The following is a 22265-nucleotide window of genomic DNA, read 5'->3' as shown; positions in this document are numbered from 1 at the left end:
GGCAGTAATTACCATTCAAATAAGCAATTACCGTAAAAGAGATCTGAGAATTTCTCCCGCTTGCCTTGAAAAACGGTAATTCTCAGTCGTGCGTTCACATGATGGCATATAATGACCTCTGGCTTTATTTCATAACCTCACCCGGGTTTCCAAGAGACAGCTGTGATTTTCTCACGAGTGTGATCGGGGGCCGATATGACACATGATTACACCGCCGGCGTTTGAGACCTACCAAACTCACACTTCAATTAGCATCACGCTAGCCTTACGGCTAAAAAGGCTGCCTCAGAGCACGGATCCAGTGGAGGTTTACGAGAGTGGGCTTATGGGGGTGGAGGGTGAGTGTGTGAGGCAGCGAACGCATCGTAGACAAGCTGGGCGGCAGTTTGTCAGGAACGGGAGGCCGAGTCAGCCCAGCGGCGGTGAGAGGACGAGGCCTGCAAGCTGCCACTGTCACGAATGATATATGGGGTTGATATATGGCCCAGCCACTCAGGGTGAAATCAGGACTTTGCCTCTAGAGCAGGGGTCGGGAACCTATGGCTCGCGAGCCATATATGGGCTCTTTTGATGATTGCATCTGGCTCGCAGATAAAACTACACATTCGCTCGTTTTCGCTGTTCATTTCCTGTTTCTGTCACGGTTTGCGAGGTGGTGATGGCGGGTTCGGATCCAAAAAAGCAGGCAGGAGGGAGCAGGAGGTTGTTTGACAAATTGTATTAAAATAAAGTCAGCAGGAACAAAATGTAAAACATCAAAATGATCTGAATGGAAAAAATACAAAGTAGCAAAAGAAGACCAAAAGTAAAAGCCCGCCAAGGTTAAACAAACACGTACACGATGCATGCTGCAACCAAGCAGCAAACAAACAATGAACCGGCACCGGATGGTCGTGCCGGGTGTTCTTTTAAATGTCAATGATTAAACGACCAACACCTGCGAGGCTGCAGGCAGGGCTGACGTCGCTACCCGCTGGTCGCCAATCTGATCAGGACGACCAGCACCTGTGAGGTGTAGGCGGGGGCGACAGCGCCCCCCGTTGGTCGCCAACCAGATCATGACAGTTTGGGCTGCAGTTGGAGGAAAGCGCTATTTTGATTAGATGATACTGACCTCATAATAATACAGTGGGACCTCGGTTTATGAACCCCTTGGCTTACGAAGTTTTCGGTTTACAAACGTTACATTCATGAAAATTTTACCTTGGCATACGAACTAATTTTCGGGATACACGCGGAGCTGCCACAATGAGTGATGTGTCTTTCGTGAATGAGCCCATTCTCCAAACACGGAAATGGCAGGGGGCTTTTTTTTGTCCTCTGTTCCCCGCGCCTAGTCGTCGGTTAAAGCCACGTGATTGGTCAAGAACCCAGCAGTGGGGTGGGAGTTAAACATTAAAGAGACAGGCAGACAGAGAGATAAAAACACACATGAAAGGGAGAGGACAGAGCTTGAAACAAAAAAAAAAGAAAAGGGGAAAAAACAAGTAAAATGGTGAGAAAATGGATAAAAAAACAGTGAAATTTGGACGCATTACAACTTTGATAGTTCAAAAGCAGTGTAGACTGGAAGGTTAAATATCCCATCAATCAGGCTCCACAAATAACCCGCACAAGCCATCTGTACACTTGATGCAAAAAGCTATTAACCCAGGTAAAAAGATCACAATTGATGAACTAGATAAAATTATCGCAGAGAAAGCACCTACAAGGGATCATTCCTCAAGATGGAGAAAGAAGAAGGCTACGATCCTCATCAAGTGTTTAATGCTGAGGAAACCGGACACTCCATTCCATCAAGCCATTAACGACCCTCACAAAGGTAAATAAAATGACTTTATTGTATAGTACAGTTTATTTTTTTTAATCATAATACTATAGCACATTTATTATATATAAAATAAGGTATATTTTGTGTAGTTTTAAGGCTTGGAAAATTAGAAAGTATACAATTATGTTTTATGGGGACGTGGGAACGGATTATTCTCATTTTAATGGTTTCCTATGGGAAATTAGTTTTTGGGATACATACTTTTTGCCTTACACACTGTCTGGGAACCAATTAAGTTCGTAAGCCAAGGTCCCACTGGACATTACATTTTAAGCGCCTTTCAAAGCTCTCAATTACACTTTACAGTGACAGACAAGCATAGGTATTATAATAAATAAAATACAATCACAAATAGAATGCAATAAATAAAATACAATTATAAATAGAAACAAGAGAGAGAGCTACACAGAAAATGCACACACAACTCGCATCCCAAAAGCATGCAGGCAGGAAGAACTCACTAATTACGGATAAATATATATATATATAGGGCCAGAGCTACCAGCAAATTTTTAGTTTGCTGACGAAGCTTCTCGGATGAGAAGCAAAACATCCGACACCTTCAAAGAAATACAGATGACGGCTGAAGACACCTTTTCATCGATAGACCCCTCATGTACGACTGAGACGGACGCATCACTAATTTGAGGTTTCCAATACCGTGGAAATAACCGACAACACGTTCTCAACAGCCGCAGCAAAACTTTGCTCCATTCTGGCCTCCTTCATTCATTGTGTAAATGTTTTTCCTCCTTCTTTGTAACACCTGCTTGGCCCAAATATTTAAAAGATCTGACAGGGAAAGAAAAAAAAATGGAGGCCAGATGGGAATGTGAAAATCAGAGCCAGCAACAGTTAGATGACTGGCAGCAGCATATGCAAAAAGGCGTTTCATCGTGAGCCAGAAGAGCCATTATTTTCAGACGGGCAAACAAACACTTGACATTGGTGTGAGTTAAGCATCTGTACAACAGAATTCTGAGGAACTATCACGACAGGGCTTTGTGGAAGAAACTGGAGAGCCACTGGAATTACAGTGCTACCTCGGTTTTCGACCATAATCCCGTTTCAGAAACCTGTTCGAAAACCGAAACAGCACTTACCATTAAAATCAATGTAAAAAATCTTAATCCGTTCAAAGTCTAGAAAACAACCTTTTAACTACAGTAAAGTCTCGTTATATCGATATCGGATATATCGATAGTCCCGGTTATATCGATACTATTTCTATGCACGCAAGGAGAAAATTACATGCAAACAGGGTCGGATATAGCGATAGTCCCGGTTATATCGATATTTTTTCGGACTCCCTTGAATATCGATATAACGAGACTTTACTGTATTTCATCGCATAAACCGGATAAAAACATAATAATAGAGCAGGTCATGTGTAAAATTCTATAAAAACAAACTTATTTTCACCAATTTTTAACATCAACATTAACATCTGTATATAAAAAATATCTCTCTCTTTCTGCCACGGGGCGTGTTGGCACCTATCCCAGCTGTCTTTGGGCAAACACAGGGCACACTAACCATCCTCTGCTTGCTTTAAAATCATGCTATTCAGGAGATCTTAAGCAAATATATCAGCATTTTCACAAAAATAAAACAACAATAATATTAATGCGTCGGTCACAATGCGGAAGACATGACATATAAGGAAGTGACGTACAAGGAAGCACAGGGTAGTCGAGTGATGCATTCAGATGCACTCAGTTTGGTTGAGAACCAAATTTCGGTTGTATACCGGGGCATAAAAAAAATGACATTTTTGGTTGAAAACCGAATGGGATGAGAACCGAGACATTCGAAAACTGAGGTTTGACTGTACTGTATATGCTAAATTATTAAGCATGTATGCAGTTCACAGGCTTGGATATCAATTATTTACCATTAAACCTGGGAGGGATTTAACTTGTCTGTCATTTTCTTATCGACCGCAGAAAAGCAATTGAAAAGCAACACTGGATTAAAGGAAAAAAAATCATGTAATAATAATAATAATGTTAATAATAATAATAATAATGTTAATAATAATAACGTTAATAATAATAACAATAATATTAATAATAATAATACATTTTATTTTTAAGTGCCTTTCAAAACTCTCAAGGACACTTTATAGTCACGGTATAAGAACATTTTTTTATTTTAAAAAATAGCTAATGAAACATTTGTCTTGTGCTATTGTTTGCCCTCTTTTTTTGGGTCACTACATACAGTGATACCTCGGTTTACGAACCCCTTGGCTTACGAACTCTTCGGTTTACAAACGTTAAATTTATGAGTATTTTACTTTGTCTGTGTACTTTGGCATACAAAGTATTTTTCGGGATACACACGGAGCTGCCACAATGATGTGTCGTTCGCGAACCAGCCCGTTCTCCTAAAAGAAAATGGCAGCCGGCTTGTTTTGGTCCTCTATTCCCCGCCCCCAGTCTTCGATTAAAGCCGCGTGATTGGTCAAGAACGCAGCAGTGAGGGGATGTGGTTTAAACATTAGAGACAGGCGGATGACAGAGAGTGACAAAATGGATAGAAAACAGTGACATTTGGACTTGTTACAACTTTGATAGTTCAAAGGCCGTGTAGACTGCAAGGTTAAAATTCCCATCAATCAGGCTCCACAAATAACCCGCACTAGCCATCAATTTGAAATGAAAAGACGAGTAAGGGAACCAGCTATTAATGATGTTTCTAGTGTGTCTGCTTGCATTTGTTGCAATATATCAACTTCCAAGATGTACAACCCAGAGCTCCTTGAGACAGTTTATGCAAAAAGCTATCCATTCCATCAAGCCATCAACGACCATCACAAAGCTAAATACAACAACTTTATTATACAGTACAGTTTATTTCTTTAATTATAATACCGTAGCACATTTATTATACATAAAATAAGTTATATGTTGTGTAGTTTTAAGGCTTCGAAAATTAGAAAGTAGAAAATTATGTTTTATGGGGACAAGGGAACAGATTATTCTCATTTTAATGGTTTCCTATGGGAAATTCATTTTTGGGATACACACTTTTCGCCTTACACACTCTTTCTGGGAACCAATTAAGTTTGTAAGCTAAGGTATCACTGTACTATTATTTTTGTTTTCTTCTTTATTTTCAGGTTGGAATAACTGCCAGGTTTGTTTGTTTGTCATCCTCCTTTGTAAACTAAACCAGCACTAACCCAAATTCTCTTTTTCCAGATCGGGTACTGGAACGAGTTCACCCGCTTTGTAAATATAATGGACCCGCTGGTCACCAATGACTCCTCAGTGGAAAACCGAACGATTGTGGTCACTACTATTATGGTACACTTTCCAAATTGTTTGAAATGTTTCACCTATTCTGCCACTCAAGGTCATGGTGTTGATTTCCATTGAGTGATACATTCTGTCCTGGGTGGGTAGAACCACATCTTTTTTGTGTTGCTTTCCATCCACTCACTACATGTCGAAACAGTCGTCCCGCGACGGGGGGGAGTGGAGTGTTTCGACTGTATCCGTGTGGGTGTCAAAGCATTTTGATTGTTCATACTTCAGTGGCCTGTCGTAGCAGTGACATCACAATAATGGTATCAATAGTAATGGTTGACTCCATCAGTTACATACGTAAGTAAACCTGTCTGTCCTCATCAAGTAAATGTTCACTGACACTTGGGATCGACTAGCTTAAGGACGATCATGATCATGATTCTCCTCCAAGATTGGAAAAGCCAAATTGTAGGACGTTGTGGTATTTTTCTTTATTTTCCTTCGATTGCTCCTTCCATTTGTTCTGTGTTAAACTTCCATTTGGTAATCTTACGCTAATGATATGGTAAGCGATGACTATCGTTGAAAACGGTTAGAGAAAAATGCATGAAATGGAAGAGCACATACAGAAGCTCCCCTACTTACGAACAACGGCACATACGAACATTTTTGTAGTAACATATATAGTATTTGATTGAATTTGCCTTTATTAGTCTCTCAGTGGAGAAATTTACATTTCACAGCAGCAAAGTGATAAAAGGAATCAGAATCAGAAAACCTTTATTCGTCCCACAAAGGGGACATTTGCAGTCCACAGCAGCAATTTGCTGTTAGTTCGCTTGTAGTTTCGGCCCTATTCATATCTATATCTATCTACATATGATGACAATGAGGTTAAAATCTTCGCGAAAGAAAATAGATGGTTTGAAAGGGGAGTAAAAGAAGCTATTTTCATAAAACAGCAAAACCCTTCACTAAATCATGGCGATTTAGTGTGGGGTGAGGTTCAATTTGGATCGTTCCTACAACCGACATCTTAAGCAACATAGGCTTAGTTATGCTGAGAGGTGATACCAGATCAAATGGGGCAATCACGCCAGTCGTAGACCCCATACTCAGGCAGGACAATAGAAGTAATCAGTGTAGCCGCAGGGAGTAGTCCTCTGCTCCCCCCAACCTGAGAGCAAGGACCAATCATAGCAGAGTCTGGCACCGCCACGTATGGGCAGTAGAAATATATATAGGGCCGAAACTACCAGCAAAATATTTTAGTTTGCTGACGAAGCCTCTTGGATGAGAAGCAAAACGTCCGACACCTTCAAAGAAGTACAGATCAGAATCAGAATCAGAATCATCTTTATTGCCAAGTATGTAGAACACACAAGGAATTTGTTTCCGGTAGAACACGCTGCACTAGTATCGTTGTCAAAAAAACTGCGAAGTGGCACTATACAGTTCCATTTTGGCTGATGACGACTGAAGAAACTCTCATCGATTATATAAGCCTTAAACATACATTCCACACAAAATATAGCACTGAAGCAACTTACAAACAAATTCACCTTACGAACGACCATTTGGAACGTGTCTTGTCCGTAAATTGGGGAGCGTCCGTACTGTATTTGGAATCAGGAACAGCAGTCGAGAGGAGAAAATCTCAAGTTGAGAAAAACAGTCGGAAGCTAAGATGAGTTAACCAAAGGGAATTCTTGACGGATTCTGAAGTGAGGGCATGCGTTCAGCACTGAACAAACAAACCATTTTTTCCCCCTACTTGCACTCTAATTGCGTGCGCCTGTAAATGACGCTGCCCGCTCTCCTGAGCGGCACGATTGTTTGTTAACGACGATCTGCTGGGGGAAGAGAAAAGATAAGCTGCACCAGCATTTTGACAAGGAGATGAAAACCCAGCACAACACTCCTCTATTTCCTTTGCATTGAGAGTGGTTTTGCATTTCCTCCCTCGCTCCACAGACTTTTAAAGGACAACCGACGTCACTTTTTTGTTTCTTAACTGACATCAGAAAAACGTTTTATAGCATCTAAAATACCCAAAACACGCAGTACGATATTTTAGTCAGATCCAAAACACCAATAAAAATGACTTAAAGTGTCCAAAATCTGCAAAAAATTGAGCTGCGAATTGGGCATTTTCATAAAGTCCCGCCCCCAGTTCGTGACGTCACGCCAAGACGTCTTGCATTGCTGGAGAATCAAAACAATGGCTTCAGATTCGGAGAATATGCTTTCTTGTTACACATCCAGTTATGAAAATGATTCAAATAGTTCTGAAGAGGAAAGCATACATGTTTGCAATTGATTAAAGAAGTCCTTTCGTGTCATTTTGAGGCATCTGGACTGCAATGTAGCGTCCCAGAAAAGAGGCTGAAAATGGCGACCAAGCTCCCTGTGAGGAATTTCCACAGGCTGATAAATTCCTTATATGGAGCTTGGTTACCCTCTTCTGGCTCTTTTTGGTGCAACATGATGTTTTCAGACCAAACAAGCACAGCAAATTGACGTGTGGAAGGACTGCTACAATGTGTCCTTTTTTCGGTCAGGGGCGTTCCTTCAGTGACGTCACGTACGGACTCGTCACATCCTCAAAAACAAGACTTCCGGAATATTCAGCGCGAGTCTTAAAACGTAAAATATAGCTGTATGCGGTGGAATCTTTGTAAAATACGCTCAGTAGAAGTCATTTGAAGCCATTTTACAAATCATGGACACAACTTGTCCTGAGACGTCGGTTGTCCTTTAAATGTGCGCTAGTGCAAAGAGCTTGAATATGTTGAAATAAGATTGGGGTACTCTGGTCTCTCTCCTGTCATTGGCATTTACTTGTGAAGCCCACCCCCATCCTCACCCATCACTTTGCTGACCTTGCCTATCCAATGACTCCCCAGCCCTTGAGCCTCCCAGTACTCCCTTTTTGTTCATATTAGGGCCATTTACACAACACTGGTTTTAAAACAAAACTGATTAAAGTTGTTCCGTTTTGACTATTTGTTCAAAAAATACATATTGCTGAGAAAAGAGATTTAAAAAAAACATGACACGCATTTACAGGGATGCATCTGGACCGGCGCAAGTCTATTACGATTAGTGCATTTTGCAAACAGTGATACCTCGGTATACGAACCCCTTGGCTGACGAACTTTTCGGTTTACGATATATAATATGTATAAATAATAATCAAATAAAAATAGCACAGAATTGATTGTGTAGTCATCTTGGAAGTTGTGATATTGCAACAGTTGCAGGCAGACACACTAGAAACTTCATTAATAGCTGGTTCCCTTGATGGTCTTATAATAATAATAATAATAATTATTATTATTATTATTATTATTATTATTATTATTATTATTATTACTCCCATTTATGGATATGCGTGACAACATTTTTTGAAATTACAAGTTTGATTTTATCTTGATAAGGTTGAGCTGTATATACAGTGATACCTCGCTATTTGCAATCTATGTGCAATATATTAGCTATCTTTCTGGCTAGCTAGCTATCTGGCTGGCAATCTGAGCTATCTAGCTGGCTATCTATTAGCTTGATAGCTATCTAGCTGATTATCTATTTGATGAATAACTATATATCTATCTAGCTAGCCATATTTTAGCTATCTATTAGCTAGCTTGTTTTTTATCTATTTGAGTTACTTCCGGGTTGAGTGAACGCTGGCGCGTGTGGCTGCCGCTGCGCACCCAAATAAAAACTTATCCTGTGACTGTAAAGTGACCTTGAGAGTTTTGAAAGGCACTTTTAAATTGAATGTATTATTATTAGCTAAAAATAATTGTGGCTGTAGTAACTAAAGAAAGTGGAAAATGTTTGTTTATTTTATGTATGAATATATTATTTAATCAAATTAAAATTATTAATATATTAGAAAAATAGATTTTATTCAAATAATGGATTTTCATTTGCAATTTAGGCATGTCATGCGCCAATGAATGTATTTGGTTTATTTCAATCGTTTTAGTACACTTAGGATATCCAGTTAAATCGGGCCCCATCCCTTTTAGAATGTGGCCCCCTTTTTAGACGCAAGGGGGCCAACTGGCCCCTATTTTTAATTTCCCAGATGCATCCCTATATTTATTTACAGTTGGGCATATTTTTTGACACCAAGAAGAACCGAAAGTCAAAACATTTCTGCTGTTGTGTAAACGTACCCACAAGACAGTTTTCCGCCAAGTGATACCGCTTGTTTTTTTTCTGCCATGCTGTTTTTATATTTATCATTCTTTTGATCAGACTTACATTGCAACTGCGGTGTGCAGTAAAACAAAATGTCAGCTGTATCAGTGACAGTAACATAACATCATCGCACAACACACCGACCGCATCACAAATCAGAAACATACAGAAGAACAGGGACAAGTATCTGTCAGTAGCGCCTGCCTGTGGCGAGTCGCTGGAAAAGGTGGTGGGCAGGGTGCGGCGGGTCCAGTAGGATTTTCCGCACCCTTGTTTCGCACGCCACAAAAATCAATAATGTGTGAGTGCAAATAGCATAGTTCAGGTCAAACATTTTGGGATCCTTTGGGCCTATAAAATGCAGTATCAGTTGGTGGAAACTGTTCAAGTACGGTATGTTTCCCTCCCTTCCTTCACTCCTCCTTAAGGTTCCACGGTGTTGCACCCATGGGCTCCAATTGGGTTGGGCGCATTGGGCTCGGTGGCTTCCATGTTCTTGATAAAAGCTGCGTGTCCACGGCGTCATGCTGCTATTATCAGAACGTATATGTGCATTTGCAATGCATCAACTCCTTTTGCATTAATGCATGAGCGTGTGTATACAGGGTGACCCAAAAAAAATGGGCCCGAACACTAATTAGGCCCCGTTTCTTAGTGTTTTGTCCGAATAAAATGAAACTTTGGTTATAAGTAGTTAATTTTTTTCAAAACATCACATCAAAACACTAGAGTCATTGGCCTGTTTTCTCCGTTCTATAGCATATGTTCTAGATGGCCTCCATTTAGCTCTGTGCATTTCTTGAGGCGCAGCACAAAGTGTTCCATGACGTTCTTACAGACTGAATTGGTAATGGGTCTCATCTCCTCCCTGATGGCTTTCTTGAGTTCCGCGATGGTTCTGGGTCGACTCTATCCTTAAAATAGCCCCAACGAAAAAAAAATATGGGGCCTTCGGTCCGGGCTATGGAGTGCCCACTCAAAATCACTCTTGAAACTGATTACTCGGCCTCCGAAGTTCTCTTTTAGCCAATCTCGGGGCAGGTTTGAGGTGTGAGAATTTACCAGAACTTGCTCATGAGCTCATGAGTAGATGGACCAATTCAGTCCGTAAGAACGTCATGGACAACTTTGGGGTGCATCTCAAGAAATTCACGGAGCTAAATGGAGGCCATCTATAACAGACTGACAGAATGAATCGGTGATGGCTCTCATCTCCTCCCTGATGGCTTTCTTGAGTTCCGTGATGGTTCTGGGTTTAAATGCGTAGACTCTGTCCTTAAAATAGCCCCAAAGATTAAAAAAAATCTGGGGGCTAAGGTCTGGGCTATGGGGTGTCCACTCAAAATCAGTCTTGAGACTGATCACTCGGCCTCCGAAGTTCTCTTTCAGCCAATCTCGGGGCAGGTTTGAGGTGTGAGAACTTTCTCCGTCTTCCTGGAACCAGAACTTGCTCATGAATAGACCAATTCAGTCTGGAAGAACGTCATGGACAACTTGGTGCTGCACCTCAGGAAATGCACGGAGCTAATTGGAGGCCATCTAGGACATATGTTCTAGTACAGAGAAAAACAGGCCAAAGACCCTAGTGTTTTGATGTGATGTTTTCAATATAATAAACTAGTTACGACCAAAGTTTCATTCATTTCATTCAGACAAAACACTAAGAAATGGGGCCTAATTGGAGTTGGACCACATTTTTTTAGTCACCCCGTATAGCAACTAGCCAAGTACGTAATACGTTAAATCTATGCACCAATGTGACTGCACGATTTAATAATAAGTGCATGCTTGTATCATGCTGTGTATTGATCTGAATGTGTGCCCAGCGGCAAGTAAACCAGCGTGTGTTTGAACCAACAGGAAGCTCCGTACGTGATGTACAAGAAAAATTATATGCATCTGGAGGGGAATGACAGATATGAAGGCTACTGCGTCGATTTAGCATCTGAGATTGCCAAACATGTTGGAATTAAGTACAAACTGTCTATAGTAATGGATGGGAAGTATGGAGCCCGAGACCCCGAGACCAAGGCATGGAACGGGATGGTGGGTGAACTGGTCTATGGGGTGAGTACTGGGAGCCTTGTTTTTCACTGATTACCTGACAGTTTGCAAGGAACTTCAACATGAGAGGAGATCCCATTTTTCTGTCTTAAGCTGATCACCAACAACTCATCGGCTATTGCCCACCCCAAAAAGTCTTAATGCCTGAAGGGAATTTGTCCAGTGCAGTCTCAACAAGCACGCGAGGGTTGGTGATCATCTTGAGACGGAGAAAATGAAATCATTTCTCAGTGCTGTTCATTGCAATTATTCCGTCTTGCTTAGAACCACAAATCTCCCTTTCTTGCAGGCGAAAGCGAGGTAAGTACATGAAAACAATGAGTCCAGATGGCAAACACTGTGTAATCACTTCAATCGGAGATGGATTGTGTCCCTTTGAAGTGACTCTGTAATTGTGTTCGGGTGTTTGATGCGTACGATGAATACGCCACATTGTAAAATCACAGCTGACAAAATCAACAGTTAAATGGTGGCTCACGGTTAGAGACAACAAGATCCATATGCGTTGTACTCTATAAAGGTTGCACATTAGCAAAGGGTCACGCCATGTTTCAAGTGTGACGGAGCTCAAGCCTAACGCCGACATTACCTTGAACGCCTCTCCGCGTGTCGAGTCATTGTGCAAGTTGAATCGGAGACGAATAGACGAATTGCTTCCTCATCTGTTCAATTTTCCAGCCGTCCGCCTGCTGGATTGCTCGGTTTGATGTGCTGCGCTCTCTAAATGATCTCTCAAATGGAAAAACTCCAACTCCTTTGAATAGAGAGTGAACAAAAAAATAGATCGTTCACAACACCGTTAAGTCTTTACCAGCCCATCATTTTACAGCAGGTGGGCCGAGACTAATAGTCGTGTACATTCTGACCTTTTGACTGTTAAATTAATTTGATTCCAGTTGTCTTTTCAAAGGTTAGGCCTGAGGCTGCTATTGCTTTCTTTCCCCGTCCATTGATTGGGTGCTGCTTACGCCTGCACAAGGATTAAATGGTTATAGCCCTTCACAAAAGTGTGTTGACAAGCGGGAAAGAAAACATTGGTATTTATTAGGTCTATTTGTGCTCCTCTATAGTTGACCTTGTAAACATTTTCAGCCTGCCATACGCAAGTCGTTTGTCAGTTTCCCCAATGCAGTACTAAGACTAAACAGACGGTAAAGCGCTATTTTTTTTTTTGATTGAACAATGTGTAATAAAGGGAAATCTACTTAATCTTACATTCTTTTCTGAAATCCTTTTGTACTGTTTAGAAAGGGTTTGTCATTTTTAATTGGAACTGAAGCCATTAATGAAAGCTTCCACTGTTAAAATTATGATTACCACTAATTATAGAACTAGCTTTTAATAATCATAATAATAATAATAATAATAATAATAATAATAATACATTTAATTTATAAGCGCTTTTCAAAACTCTTTGGGTCACTTTACAGTCACAGGATATGTTTTTCTGTGAGTGAGTAGCGGCAGCCAAACGCACCAGCGTTCACTCAATTCGGAAGTAATGCAAAGAGATAGAAAGCTAGCTAGCTAGCAAATAGATAGCTACGAGATAGCTTGATAGCCATCAACAAATTGCATAAATACAGTAAAGTCTCGTTATATCGATATCGGATATATTGATAGTCCCGGTTATATCGATACTATTTCTATGCACGCCCGGAGAAAATTACATGCAAACAGGGTCAGATATATCGATAGTCCCGGTTATATCGATATTTTTTCGGACTCCCTTGAATATCGATATAACCAGACTTTACTGTACTGTCATATTTAAATTTACAGAACACCCAACTTCAAATATGTATTCATAATTACTGTATTTTGGTGTCCATGTCAGCCATTTTTGGCTTCAGCAGGAGCGTAGACGTTTTAATCGGTTGTCTTTCCATGAACTGATGTCATGACTGAAGTCCTAAATTAGTCCAAGGCCAGATTCCATTGTGGGCCTTGTGTTGGGCCAACTAAGCATACAACAACATGAAACTTTTCAATATGCTAACTTCTATTCTTAATGAAAGTTGCAGCTTCACATTGTCTACACTGTGATCCGGCCTCCCTCTATCGAGTTAGCATGTTCCCCCAGGGGTTTTCACCAGGTCCTCCTGTTTCCTCACACTTTCTATAAACATGCATGGCAGGCAGATTGAACATTCTAAATTTTCCCTAGGCATGACTGTGAGTGTGGATGGTTGTTTGTTTCTGTGTGCCCTGTAATTGGCTGGCAACCAGTCCAGTGTGCACCCCTAGTGAGGATGAAGTGGTTCCGGAAATGCAAATATCAACACAGTCCACCAATGTCTGTTTTCTTCTTAACAAATGAACTTGACTATTAATGTGTGTTTGTTTGATTGTTTGTTTGTTTGACTTTCAACTTTATAGGCCGTGGAAAATTATTACTTTCCTATGTGTGTTTTGCAGCCTGTCTTAAGATGTACAGTCTTCTGTTTTGTACAGTATTTGATAAATGATGTAACATTTCTGATAACGATCTGCTCTACTGACAAGTTTTCAGCTGCAGCAATTCACATGTGGGCACTTGACATCCCATGCAGGTCATAACTAATGATCACTGTGCATGTTCCTGTTTCCAGAGAGCAGATATAGCTGTTGCACCTCTCACCATTACTCTGGTTCGAGAGGAAGTGATAGACTTTTCCAAGCCGTTTATGAGTTTGGGCATCTCCATTATGATAAAGAAGCCTCAAAAGTCCAAGCCCGGCGTTTTCTCCTTCCTGGACCCACTGGCCTATGAGATCTGGATGTGTATAGTGTTTGCCTATATTGGGGTGAGCGTGGTTCTGTTCCTGGTCAGTCGGTTCAGTCCTTACGAATGGAACCTTGAGGAACAGGATGAAACCAAAGATCCACAGATGCCCCCCGATCCTCCCAATGACTTTGGAATCTTCAATTCACTCTGGTTTTCTCTGGGCGCCTTCATGCAGCAGGGCTGTGACATCTCCCCAAGGTAGGTCAGCGACACAAGATTTTAAATTGAAGGGGGTGAGAGTTGGTTATGACGGAGTATATACAGATTGACGGGCATTTTCCTGAAACCAAGACCCAAATCTACTGAAGAATTGAAATGTACAGTATGTAACTGATTAACCAATCTCTACTTTAGGCACAGTATGGACGGATAAGATAAAAAATACACACAAAATTAGCCTGCTGTCATTTTTGATTTCATGCGTCCTGAAAATAAAACATGTGGCTCACAATGTCTGCTCTTCTAAATTGATGTTGGATAGAATCAGAATCAGAATCATCTTTATTGCCAAGTATGTAGAACACACAAGGAATTTGTTTCCGGTAGAACACGCTGCACTAGTATCGTCATCAAAAAAAAACTGCTAAGTGGCACTATACAGTGTGAAATACCTCTGTCTAACCCCTGATCAATTCATTCAGAGGCATTTGCTATGGTATAGCTTTCTTTGGGCCATGACAGAAAGTCTCACCCTTGTTTCATAATTTCTTTGTCTTTTTAATGCCACGGACTTCCTGATATTAGGTCTCTCTCAGGCCGCATAGTCGGTGGTGTGTGGTGGTTCTTCACCCTCATCATCATCTCATCCTACACAGCCAATCTGGCTGCCTTTTTGACGGTGGAGAGGATGGTCTCTCCGATAGAGAGCGCTGAGGATCTGGCAAAGCAGACTGAGATAGCATATGGCACTTTGGACTCAGGTTCCACAAAAGAGTTTTTTAGGGTGAGTACTTTTTTGGATACCTCTCACACAAAGCACATCATTAAGTTACACTTCAGGTTTGTTGAAACATAAAAACACTTGGTGTGTGGAATGCGATTTCTTCAGCTTTTCCAAGTACAGAAATCTTGATCTGCACATGAGAAGAGCTTCTCAAACTCTTTTGACACCATTGTGAAATTTATGCGGCAGTACTGCAGTGTGCAACCTTGGAAGTACCGCAGCTGTCAGCAGAATGTGTGATAACAACATGGAAGACTCTGAGGTGATAAAAGCAGGAGGCTAATCAAGCGCCCACATCAGATTTAAACTCAGATGGGTCAGCTCATGAAATATAATTAGTTAGCTCGCCATGGCTGGCAAATTGGACATGATGAAGAAGACTTCTGTGGGTCAATCTGAGCTGTCTGAAGAAGACATCGGGTAGCTAGGGCAATACGTCCGACGAGTAAATGGACCAGTAAAGCAATAATGTTTTAAATTAACCACAATATGAATCTACATTAGTTTCCAAAGGCCGAACAAATGATCAGCAAGCAATACCTCTTGCAACAGGTCTTGCATAAATTCTACAGGCTTTTGAATTAAGAGTAATGAAAGGAAGAGGCAATAACGAAACAGCCATCTAACTACTCAAAAGAACATTATTTTTTCTTACATAAAGGAAAACTTACCTTTGTGTAAAACTCTAAGAAGGACTTTTGGAAAATGATGTTTTTTCACACAGACATGCTTGGCAAAAACATGTACAGTGATACCTCATCTTAGGAATGCTTTAGCTCATGAACTTAAATTCGCAAGCATATAGTCTTGGCTGACGAACTAGTTTTCGGCGGACAAACCAAACCACACGGAGCGCCACGTTGGCTGGCGGACTAGTTTTCGGCGAAAGAACACCAAACCACACAGTCGAACAGCACCACGGTGGCTGGCGGACTAGTTTTCGTCACCCTCTTTCTTTGAGTGCGGACATGGTTTGTTATCGAGGATACTTTTGCTATTATGGGACAAAAGAACCACCAATATACATATTACAGGTAACATCCGAGTTACGACCGGGATCCGTTCCGACAAAACGGTCTTGAAACAAGCGGTCGTAAATCGGAAAGCATTCAAAATGGCCTACACAAGGTTTATACGACAGAAAAGTATATGATGTCAATCTGTTGTTTTTAAAGAATGTTTTCTATTGAATACTATTACATACCAAAATGTTTACAGTTCAGTTATAAATCTTATAACTTTTAGTGTCATTTTAATAATTTTATATTTTGTATTATCGATCTTTATTACTGTGTCGGCGCAAACGCTTTCTGCTGACCCAAATACGCACGGCTTCCCACACATACACGTTCTTGAAAAATCGCTCTCCGTGCTAACGCGACAGTTCGTCGCCACGCGATGAAAGTTCGTTCTGCGAGGGGACGCCCATCCGCCTCGGCTTTCGCCTTGGCCGGTGGACACTAGGTGCCATTACACGATCACTTTCTGTGCGACAGTGAGATACTGGTTGGCCAAAATTGCGCTGTGAGGACAATGCGGTGCCTGGTGTAGAATTAAAAAACAAAAAGGGTCTGGCGGTTGTGGTCGTAAGTATGGGTGGTCGTAAGTACGGGTGGTCGTATGTCGCACTGGTCGTAACTCGGATGTTACTTGTATACATAAAATAATGTATATTTTGTGTAGTTTTGAGGCTTATTTCGTCGAAAAATTATGTTTTATGGGGACCTGGGATCAGATCATTTTCATTTTAATGGTTCCTTATGGGAAATAAATGTTTGGAAGACGAACTTTTCACCTGACACACAATTTCTAGGAACCAATTAAGTTCATAACCTGAGGTATCATTGTACTGTACACAACGTGAATGTTGCAACTTGCAAAAAAACACTGACTACTGCTCTCATCTCAGATGCTGCAGCTACATATGAGGTGTATTTTTTTATCTATAAGATGACGGATGACAATTATAGATTAGGTATCCAACCTGACAATGGCGACACAATATGTCTTGGAACCCCTAAGAAGTGATCGCCAAGTGAGGTTTTTTTTCCCCAGGTTCTGCGAATGAGTGTCCTACTTACAACCCCGGCGCTCAAACAGAAAATGACATGTGTGAACTGCTATTCTGAGTGACTTTTAATTAAAGCTGTGGAGGCTTGACATGGAAAAAAAATACACACTGCATTAATGAGATCCATACGGCATTCGCCAGCTGGAAATTTCTGTGTCCCAAACTTATCATATGATCCCAAGTGTATGACATCAGCTGTGCTTGAATTTTCGATGGTATCACTTGTCTTATCCAGAAACGTTTTTTTGACAAGTCGGGGTGGCTCACAAATACTTTTGATAAGATGAAGGAACATAAAGATGAAGAGGATTTGTATTTAGATTCACAAAGGGATAGAGTCAATCTCCCCAAATCCTACTGTAAATAAAGCCAACAACAATAGCAAGTCTACCCGCCAGTTGAGTGAATAGCCTCAAGAGCCTCAAGGATCTTCCAACAACTAATTGCTTCCAAGTCACAATTCGAACAGGTTTAGGTCATTCTTCTCGTTGCTTTCCCATATTGACTGCGGGGTAGAGCTACTGTACGGGTAGTTTTGATTCACTATGCATGTTTTGCTTCGGAAGACACCCAGATAAGGACGCCATCTTCACAGGAAGAGCTCATTAGCCAGGTTACAAATCTATCAGTTCATGGAAAAACATTAAGAATTCTATGTTCTGTTGGTTTATGGATGTCGGTGCTTGGGACGTCCGGGTATGTGGTATTCAAATTACGAAGACGATGTTTTACGAATGTTTCATTTAAATTTGCATACACTGTCAATGAATAGCTTGGCAGACGACTGCATTAGTTAGGTGTCGGTCATGAATGGCTGCGTCCCCTGCCGGCAGAAAAAGACACTCTTCCTGTGTTCGAGCCTTTGTCCACAGTGTCTGACCGAACAAACATCTCTGACACCTTTGTACGAAGGAATAGAAGTGCTGGCTCTGAGGAGTGTACTCGCGCAGCATCCCAAACTCAGACTGACACATCTTTGAAGTCTGTCCCTGAGGACAAAGCTTTGCCAGAGGCTACGCCTATCTCACGGTCATCTATCATTACTTTTGATAAAGCTCTTCTTCTATGCAAACAAGCTGTAATCTTTAGAGAACTTCCATCAGTCAATCCTCTCAAGAAACACACATTGACAAGGCCCTAGAGAGATGTGTTGCATAGTGTCGATGTGATTGCAGAGTAACCTCAGGATTCCTGGAATAAATTGTCTCCTCTTCATGCAACTCTAGCCAGAAGTACCTACTCATTAAACCTTGTGTTGGACCATGCAGAATCTTGAATGTCTGCGTGATAATAGCTGAGACGTGAAATTGATTTTTATGTGAAAATGCAGTAGTGAATGCACACATGCTGCTCTTCAATCTTTATCACACCTGCACATCAGTAAGATACATGGCTTTTGCCGTTGAGACGTGATTGTAAAATTCTTTGAGGGGACCAGCGAGGCTCCAGGCGTATTCAGTCAGTAATTATCTACTTTTCATGATCACACTGTTAAATGAGGTGCATAACGGGTCTCTGATGGGCTCTTCCGATTTTTACACAGAATTGTATCTACAGTGATACCTTGCCTTACGAACTTAATTGGTTCCCAGATAGAGTCTATAAGGCGAAAAGTGTGTATCCCAAAAAATGAGAATAATCCGTTCTCAGGTCCCCATAAAACATAATTTCTACTTTCTAATTTTCTAAGCCTTAAAACTACACAAAATATACCTTATTTTATGTATAATAAATGTGATATGGTATTGTAATTAAAGAAATAAACTGTACTGTATAATAAAGTCGTTTTATTTACCTTTGTGATGGTCGTTGATGGCTTGATGGAATGGAGTGGCCGGTTTCATCAGCATTAAATACTTGATGAGGAACGTAGCCTTCTTCTTTCACCATCTTGAGGAATGATCCCTTGTAGGTGCTTTCTCTGTGATAATTTTACCTTGTTCTTCATCAGTTGTGTTCTGTTTAGCTGGGTTGATAGCTTTTTGCATCAAGTGTACAGAAAGCTTGTGCGGGTTATTTGTGGAGCCTGATTGATAGGATATTTTAACCTTGCAGTCGACACTCTGCCTTTGAACTATCAAAGTTGAAACTAGTCCAAATTTTACTGTTTTCTATCCATTTTCTTACTCTATCAGTCGTCTGCCTGTCTCTAATGTTTAACCCCACCCCCCTCCAATTTCTCCACTGTGAGACTAATAAAGGCAAATCCAATCAAATCCTAGCTGGGGGCGGGGAATAGAGGTAAAAAAAAAAAGTCAGATGCCATTTTGTTTTTTTGGAGAACGGCCTCACTCTCTCTCTTTGTCTGTAACCCCCCGCCCCTTACTGCTGCGTTCTTGACCAATCACGTGGCTTTAACCAAAGACTGGGGGCGGGGAATAGAGGACAAAAACAGTCGGCTGCCATTTTCTTGTGAGGAGAACAGGCTCGTTCGCCAACGACACATCACTCATTGTGGTCAAATATGCCTAGGTAAAATTTTCATCAATGTATCGTTCGTAAACCGAAAAGTTCGTAAACCAAGGGGTTCGTAAACCGAGGTATCACTGTACTCGTCACTCGCTTTGATTTCCCCTTTAAACAGCCCTGTTGAGACTTCAGTTGCCGTGCAATCAGCCTATTTAGAATGTGCTCGCGCCTTCTTCGCAGCTCTGCTATTGACGAATTGACTTCATAAAGCACTGAGACAGCACACTCTGTCGTCAGTAATCAATGCCCAGATCCATTCTTTTCTTTTCATTTGAAGACGCATTGAAGCTCCACTGCAGTCTTTTGGGGGCGGGGGGGTCGTCCTCTAAACTAATGTCCTTTCCGTGCCGTTTGACACGTAAATTGTCAGCACATATCACGGGATTGGCAGTAAAAACATCCCTTCCAAGTCAAAGGCCTCGTACTATCCGTCATCTTTGCAAAAAAAAGCACACTGTCCCGATCAACTTGAAGCATTTCCATTTTTGCGGGTGGAAGATTCATGCAAGCTTTTTAATTTGGGTTATGCTGCCGTCTCATCTCATCCTTTCCCCTTAGCCTGATGCTGTATTACAAATGCCGACATATTACATCCAGACAGTCAGGCAGTCACCTCAGGTCAAGGTTAATGCATTTGTTTCTTAATAGAGATTGCATGAGAAATGAATATGTTGTTCAGGTGGCTTGTTGGGACGCTTGATGAGTCTGGTCTGGAAGGCACATGGTGACAAAGCTCAGTGGGCATGCCAAATCATTCCGCTTTATATTCTGTTCAACTTCATTACCGGAGATTTACGGGATCGGTTCTTTTCACGCTGGGCTAATGACTTTTTAACTCGGGTTAAAATAATGATAATCATCAAGATTTTTTTTGGGGGGGGTTGTGGGTGGTTCCTTTACTTTCATCAGTATATGTATTAAACAGTGCAAAAAACTAAATATTCAAGTAAACTCATTGACTGCTAGATGATGTGCAAAAAATGTGTCCGCTCCAGTGCCAGGGTTTTTATAATAATAATAATAATAATAATAATAATAATAATAATACATTTCATTTACAAGCGCCTTTTAAAATTCTCAAAGACACCTTACAGTCACACGATAAGTTTTTCTGTGGGTGAGCAGCGGCAGCCACATGCACCAACCCGGAAGTAACATATGATCATCATTACACAACAACAACAATAATAATAATAATAATAATAATAATAATAATAACCAATCGAAAATGTCATGTAAACGTCACGTCGGCCATTGTGAATGGATTTCGACTTACGACCTTTTGACTCAAGACCGTTTTGTCGGAACGGAACCTGGTCGTAACTCGGATTTTACCTGCATACATAAACATACATACAACAAATGTACATTTTTGTCATTGTCAATCGAATTCCAGGACCCATAGAATATTGAGTTTTAGGATTACATAAACATTCAATACAGCGTAAGAAACCTTAGCGACTTTCTTCTTTCATCAGAAAAAAAAAGTTAATTCCTAAATTTTATGGGTCTGGAATTATCTGAGCTTGAAATGGGGGCAGCTGTTCAAAATACAATAAAAAGATAGCGATTTAACAACAACTGAAGCTGTAACAAAGCGCTAACATGGACAAAATGCAAATGCTTCCCCCTCGTGGAGGGGAAAAACATTGCCGGAGGTCTGACCAGTGCTTTATTGGCACCCCCGCTCATTGTCACTCAAATTGCAGGACCCACAGAAAATTGAGTTTTAGGACTAAATAAACATTCAAACCTTAGACTCTCTTCTTTCATCAGGAAAAAATAGTTAATTCCTGTCCAAAATGCAATGCAATATTTGTTTATATAGCGCTTTAACAATAGCTGAAGCTGGAACAAAGTGCAAACATGGAAAAAAGGGAAATGCTGCTCCCTCGTTGAAAAGAAAAAAAACATGGCCAGGTCTAACCAGCGCTTTATTGGCACCCAAACAATAAAAAAAAAAAAAACCCAAACAAATTTGGGAAGGGCGCTCTGTGTCATATTTTCAATTCCCGAATAAATTTGTGAATGGCATTGAATGCTTTCTTTATTTTTTGTAATAAGCTCGCACTATTAACTTCCTACACATTTTTTGAGTTTCTTCGGGATTCCATTGTTCACCTTCTCAACGACTGAATTGCCACAATCCCCAAAGGATGAAACCTATTGATTTTGCTCTTCCGTTTCAGCAGTGGATCAGGGACGTCATGGTGGAATGTGCATGTCTACTACAAGCTAAAAGTTGAAAGCAAATACAAAATTGTAGCATCCATTGATGAAAAGAGATTGTCTCATTGTCCCACATCGCCTATCCCACGTAAATCTGCGTCAATTCCAAGCCGCGACAGTTCCACATACATATTTGGTGTGTCCTGTAATTTTTTTTAGCCTTATGATGAGGAACATGGCGGATTTTCTGAGAATATCAAGATACAAGTCCGTTCACAGTATTCCAGACAAATATCCTTTCCCCGACACTCTTCTCTTGAAGCATTTGGTTTCTTTGATTGATTGATTGATTGATTGATTGATTGATTGATTGATTGATTGATTGATTGAAAATGATCCAATTTTGTCCATCATTTCCATCTTGACAGTACAGCGCCTATAGTTTTAAATTAAATATAGCCAGGACTCCAAGCACTAGAGTATTG

At 40.7% G+C, this 22265-nt stretch overlaps 1 protein-coding gene across 3 annotated transcripts in view; it reads left to right on the top strand.

Annotated features, from left to right (window-relative positions):
- LOC148901099 (glutamate receptor 3-like) overlaps positions 1-22265 on the top strand; it is a 205863-nt gene that overhangs the window by 161245 nt on the left and 22353 nt on the right. For all 3 annotated transcript variants that reach the window (XR_016118217.1, XM_089019967.1, XM_089019977.1), the window contains exons 13-16: positions 5038-5142; positions 11158-11364; positions 13953-14326; positions 14873-15071. Coding sequence is in view for 2 of the 3 variants with exons in the window: in XM_089019967.1 (XP_088876093.1) it covers positions 5038-5142; positions 11158-11364; positions 13953-14326; positions 14873-15071 (885 nt within the window). In the remaining variant the exon portion in view is untranslated. The remainder of the gene's footprint in view (positions 1-5037; positions 5143-11157; positions 11365-13952; positions 14327-14872; positions 15072-22265) is intronic.

Source organism: Hippocampus bargibanti, linkage group LG02 (genome assembly GCF_051943395.1).
Source record: "Hippocampus bargibanti isolate YZ-2025 linkage group LG02, ASM5194339v1, whole genome shotgun sequence".
In the NCBI taxonomy this organism is placed as follows: Eukaryota; Metazoa; Chordata; class Actinopteri; order Syngnathiformes; family Syngnathidae; genus Hippocampus; species Hippocampus bargibanti.
The sequence above is the reverse complement of the archived record's forward strand: the minus strand, read 5'-3'. Positions and strand labels throughout refer to the sequence as shown.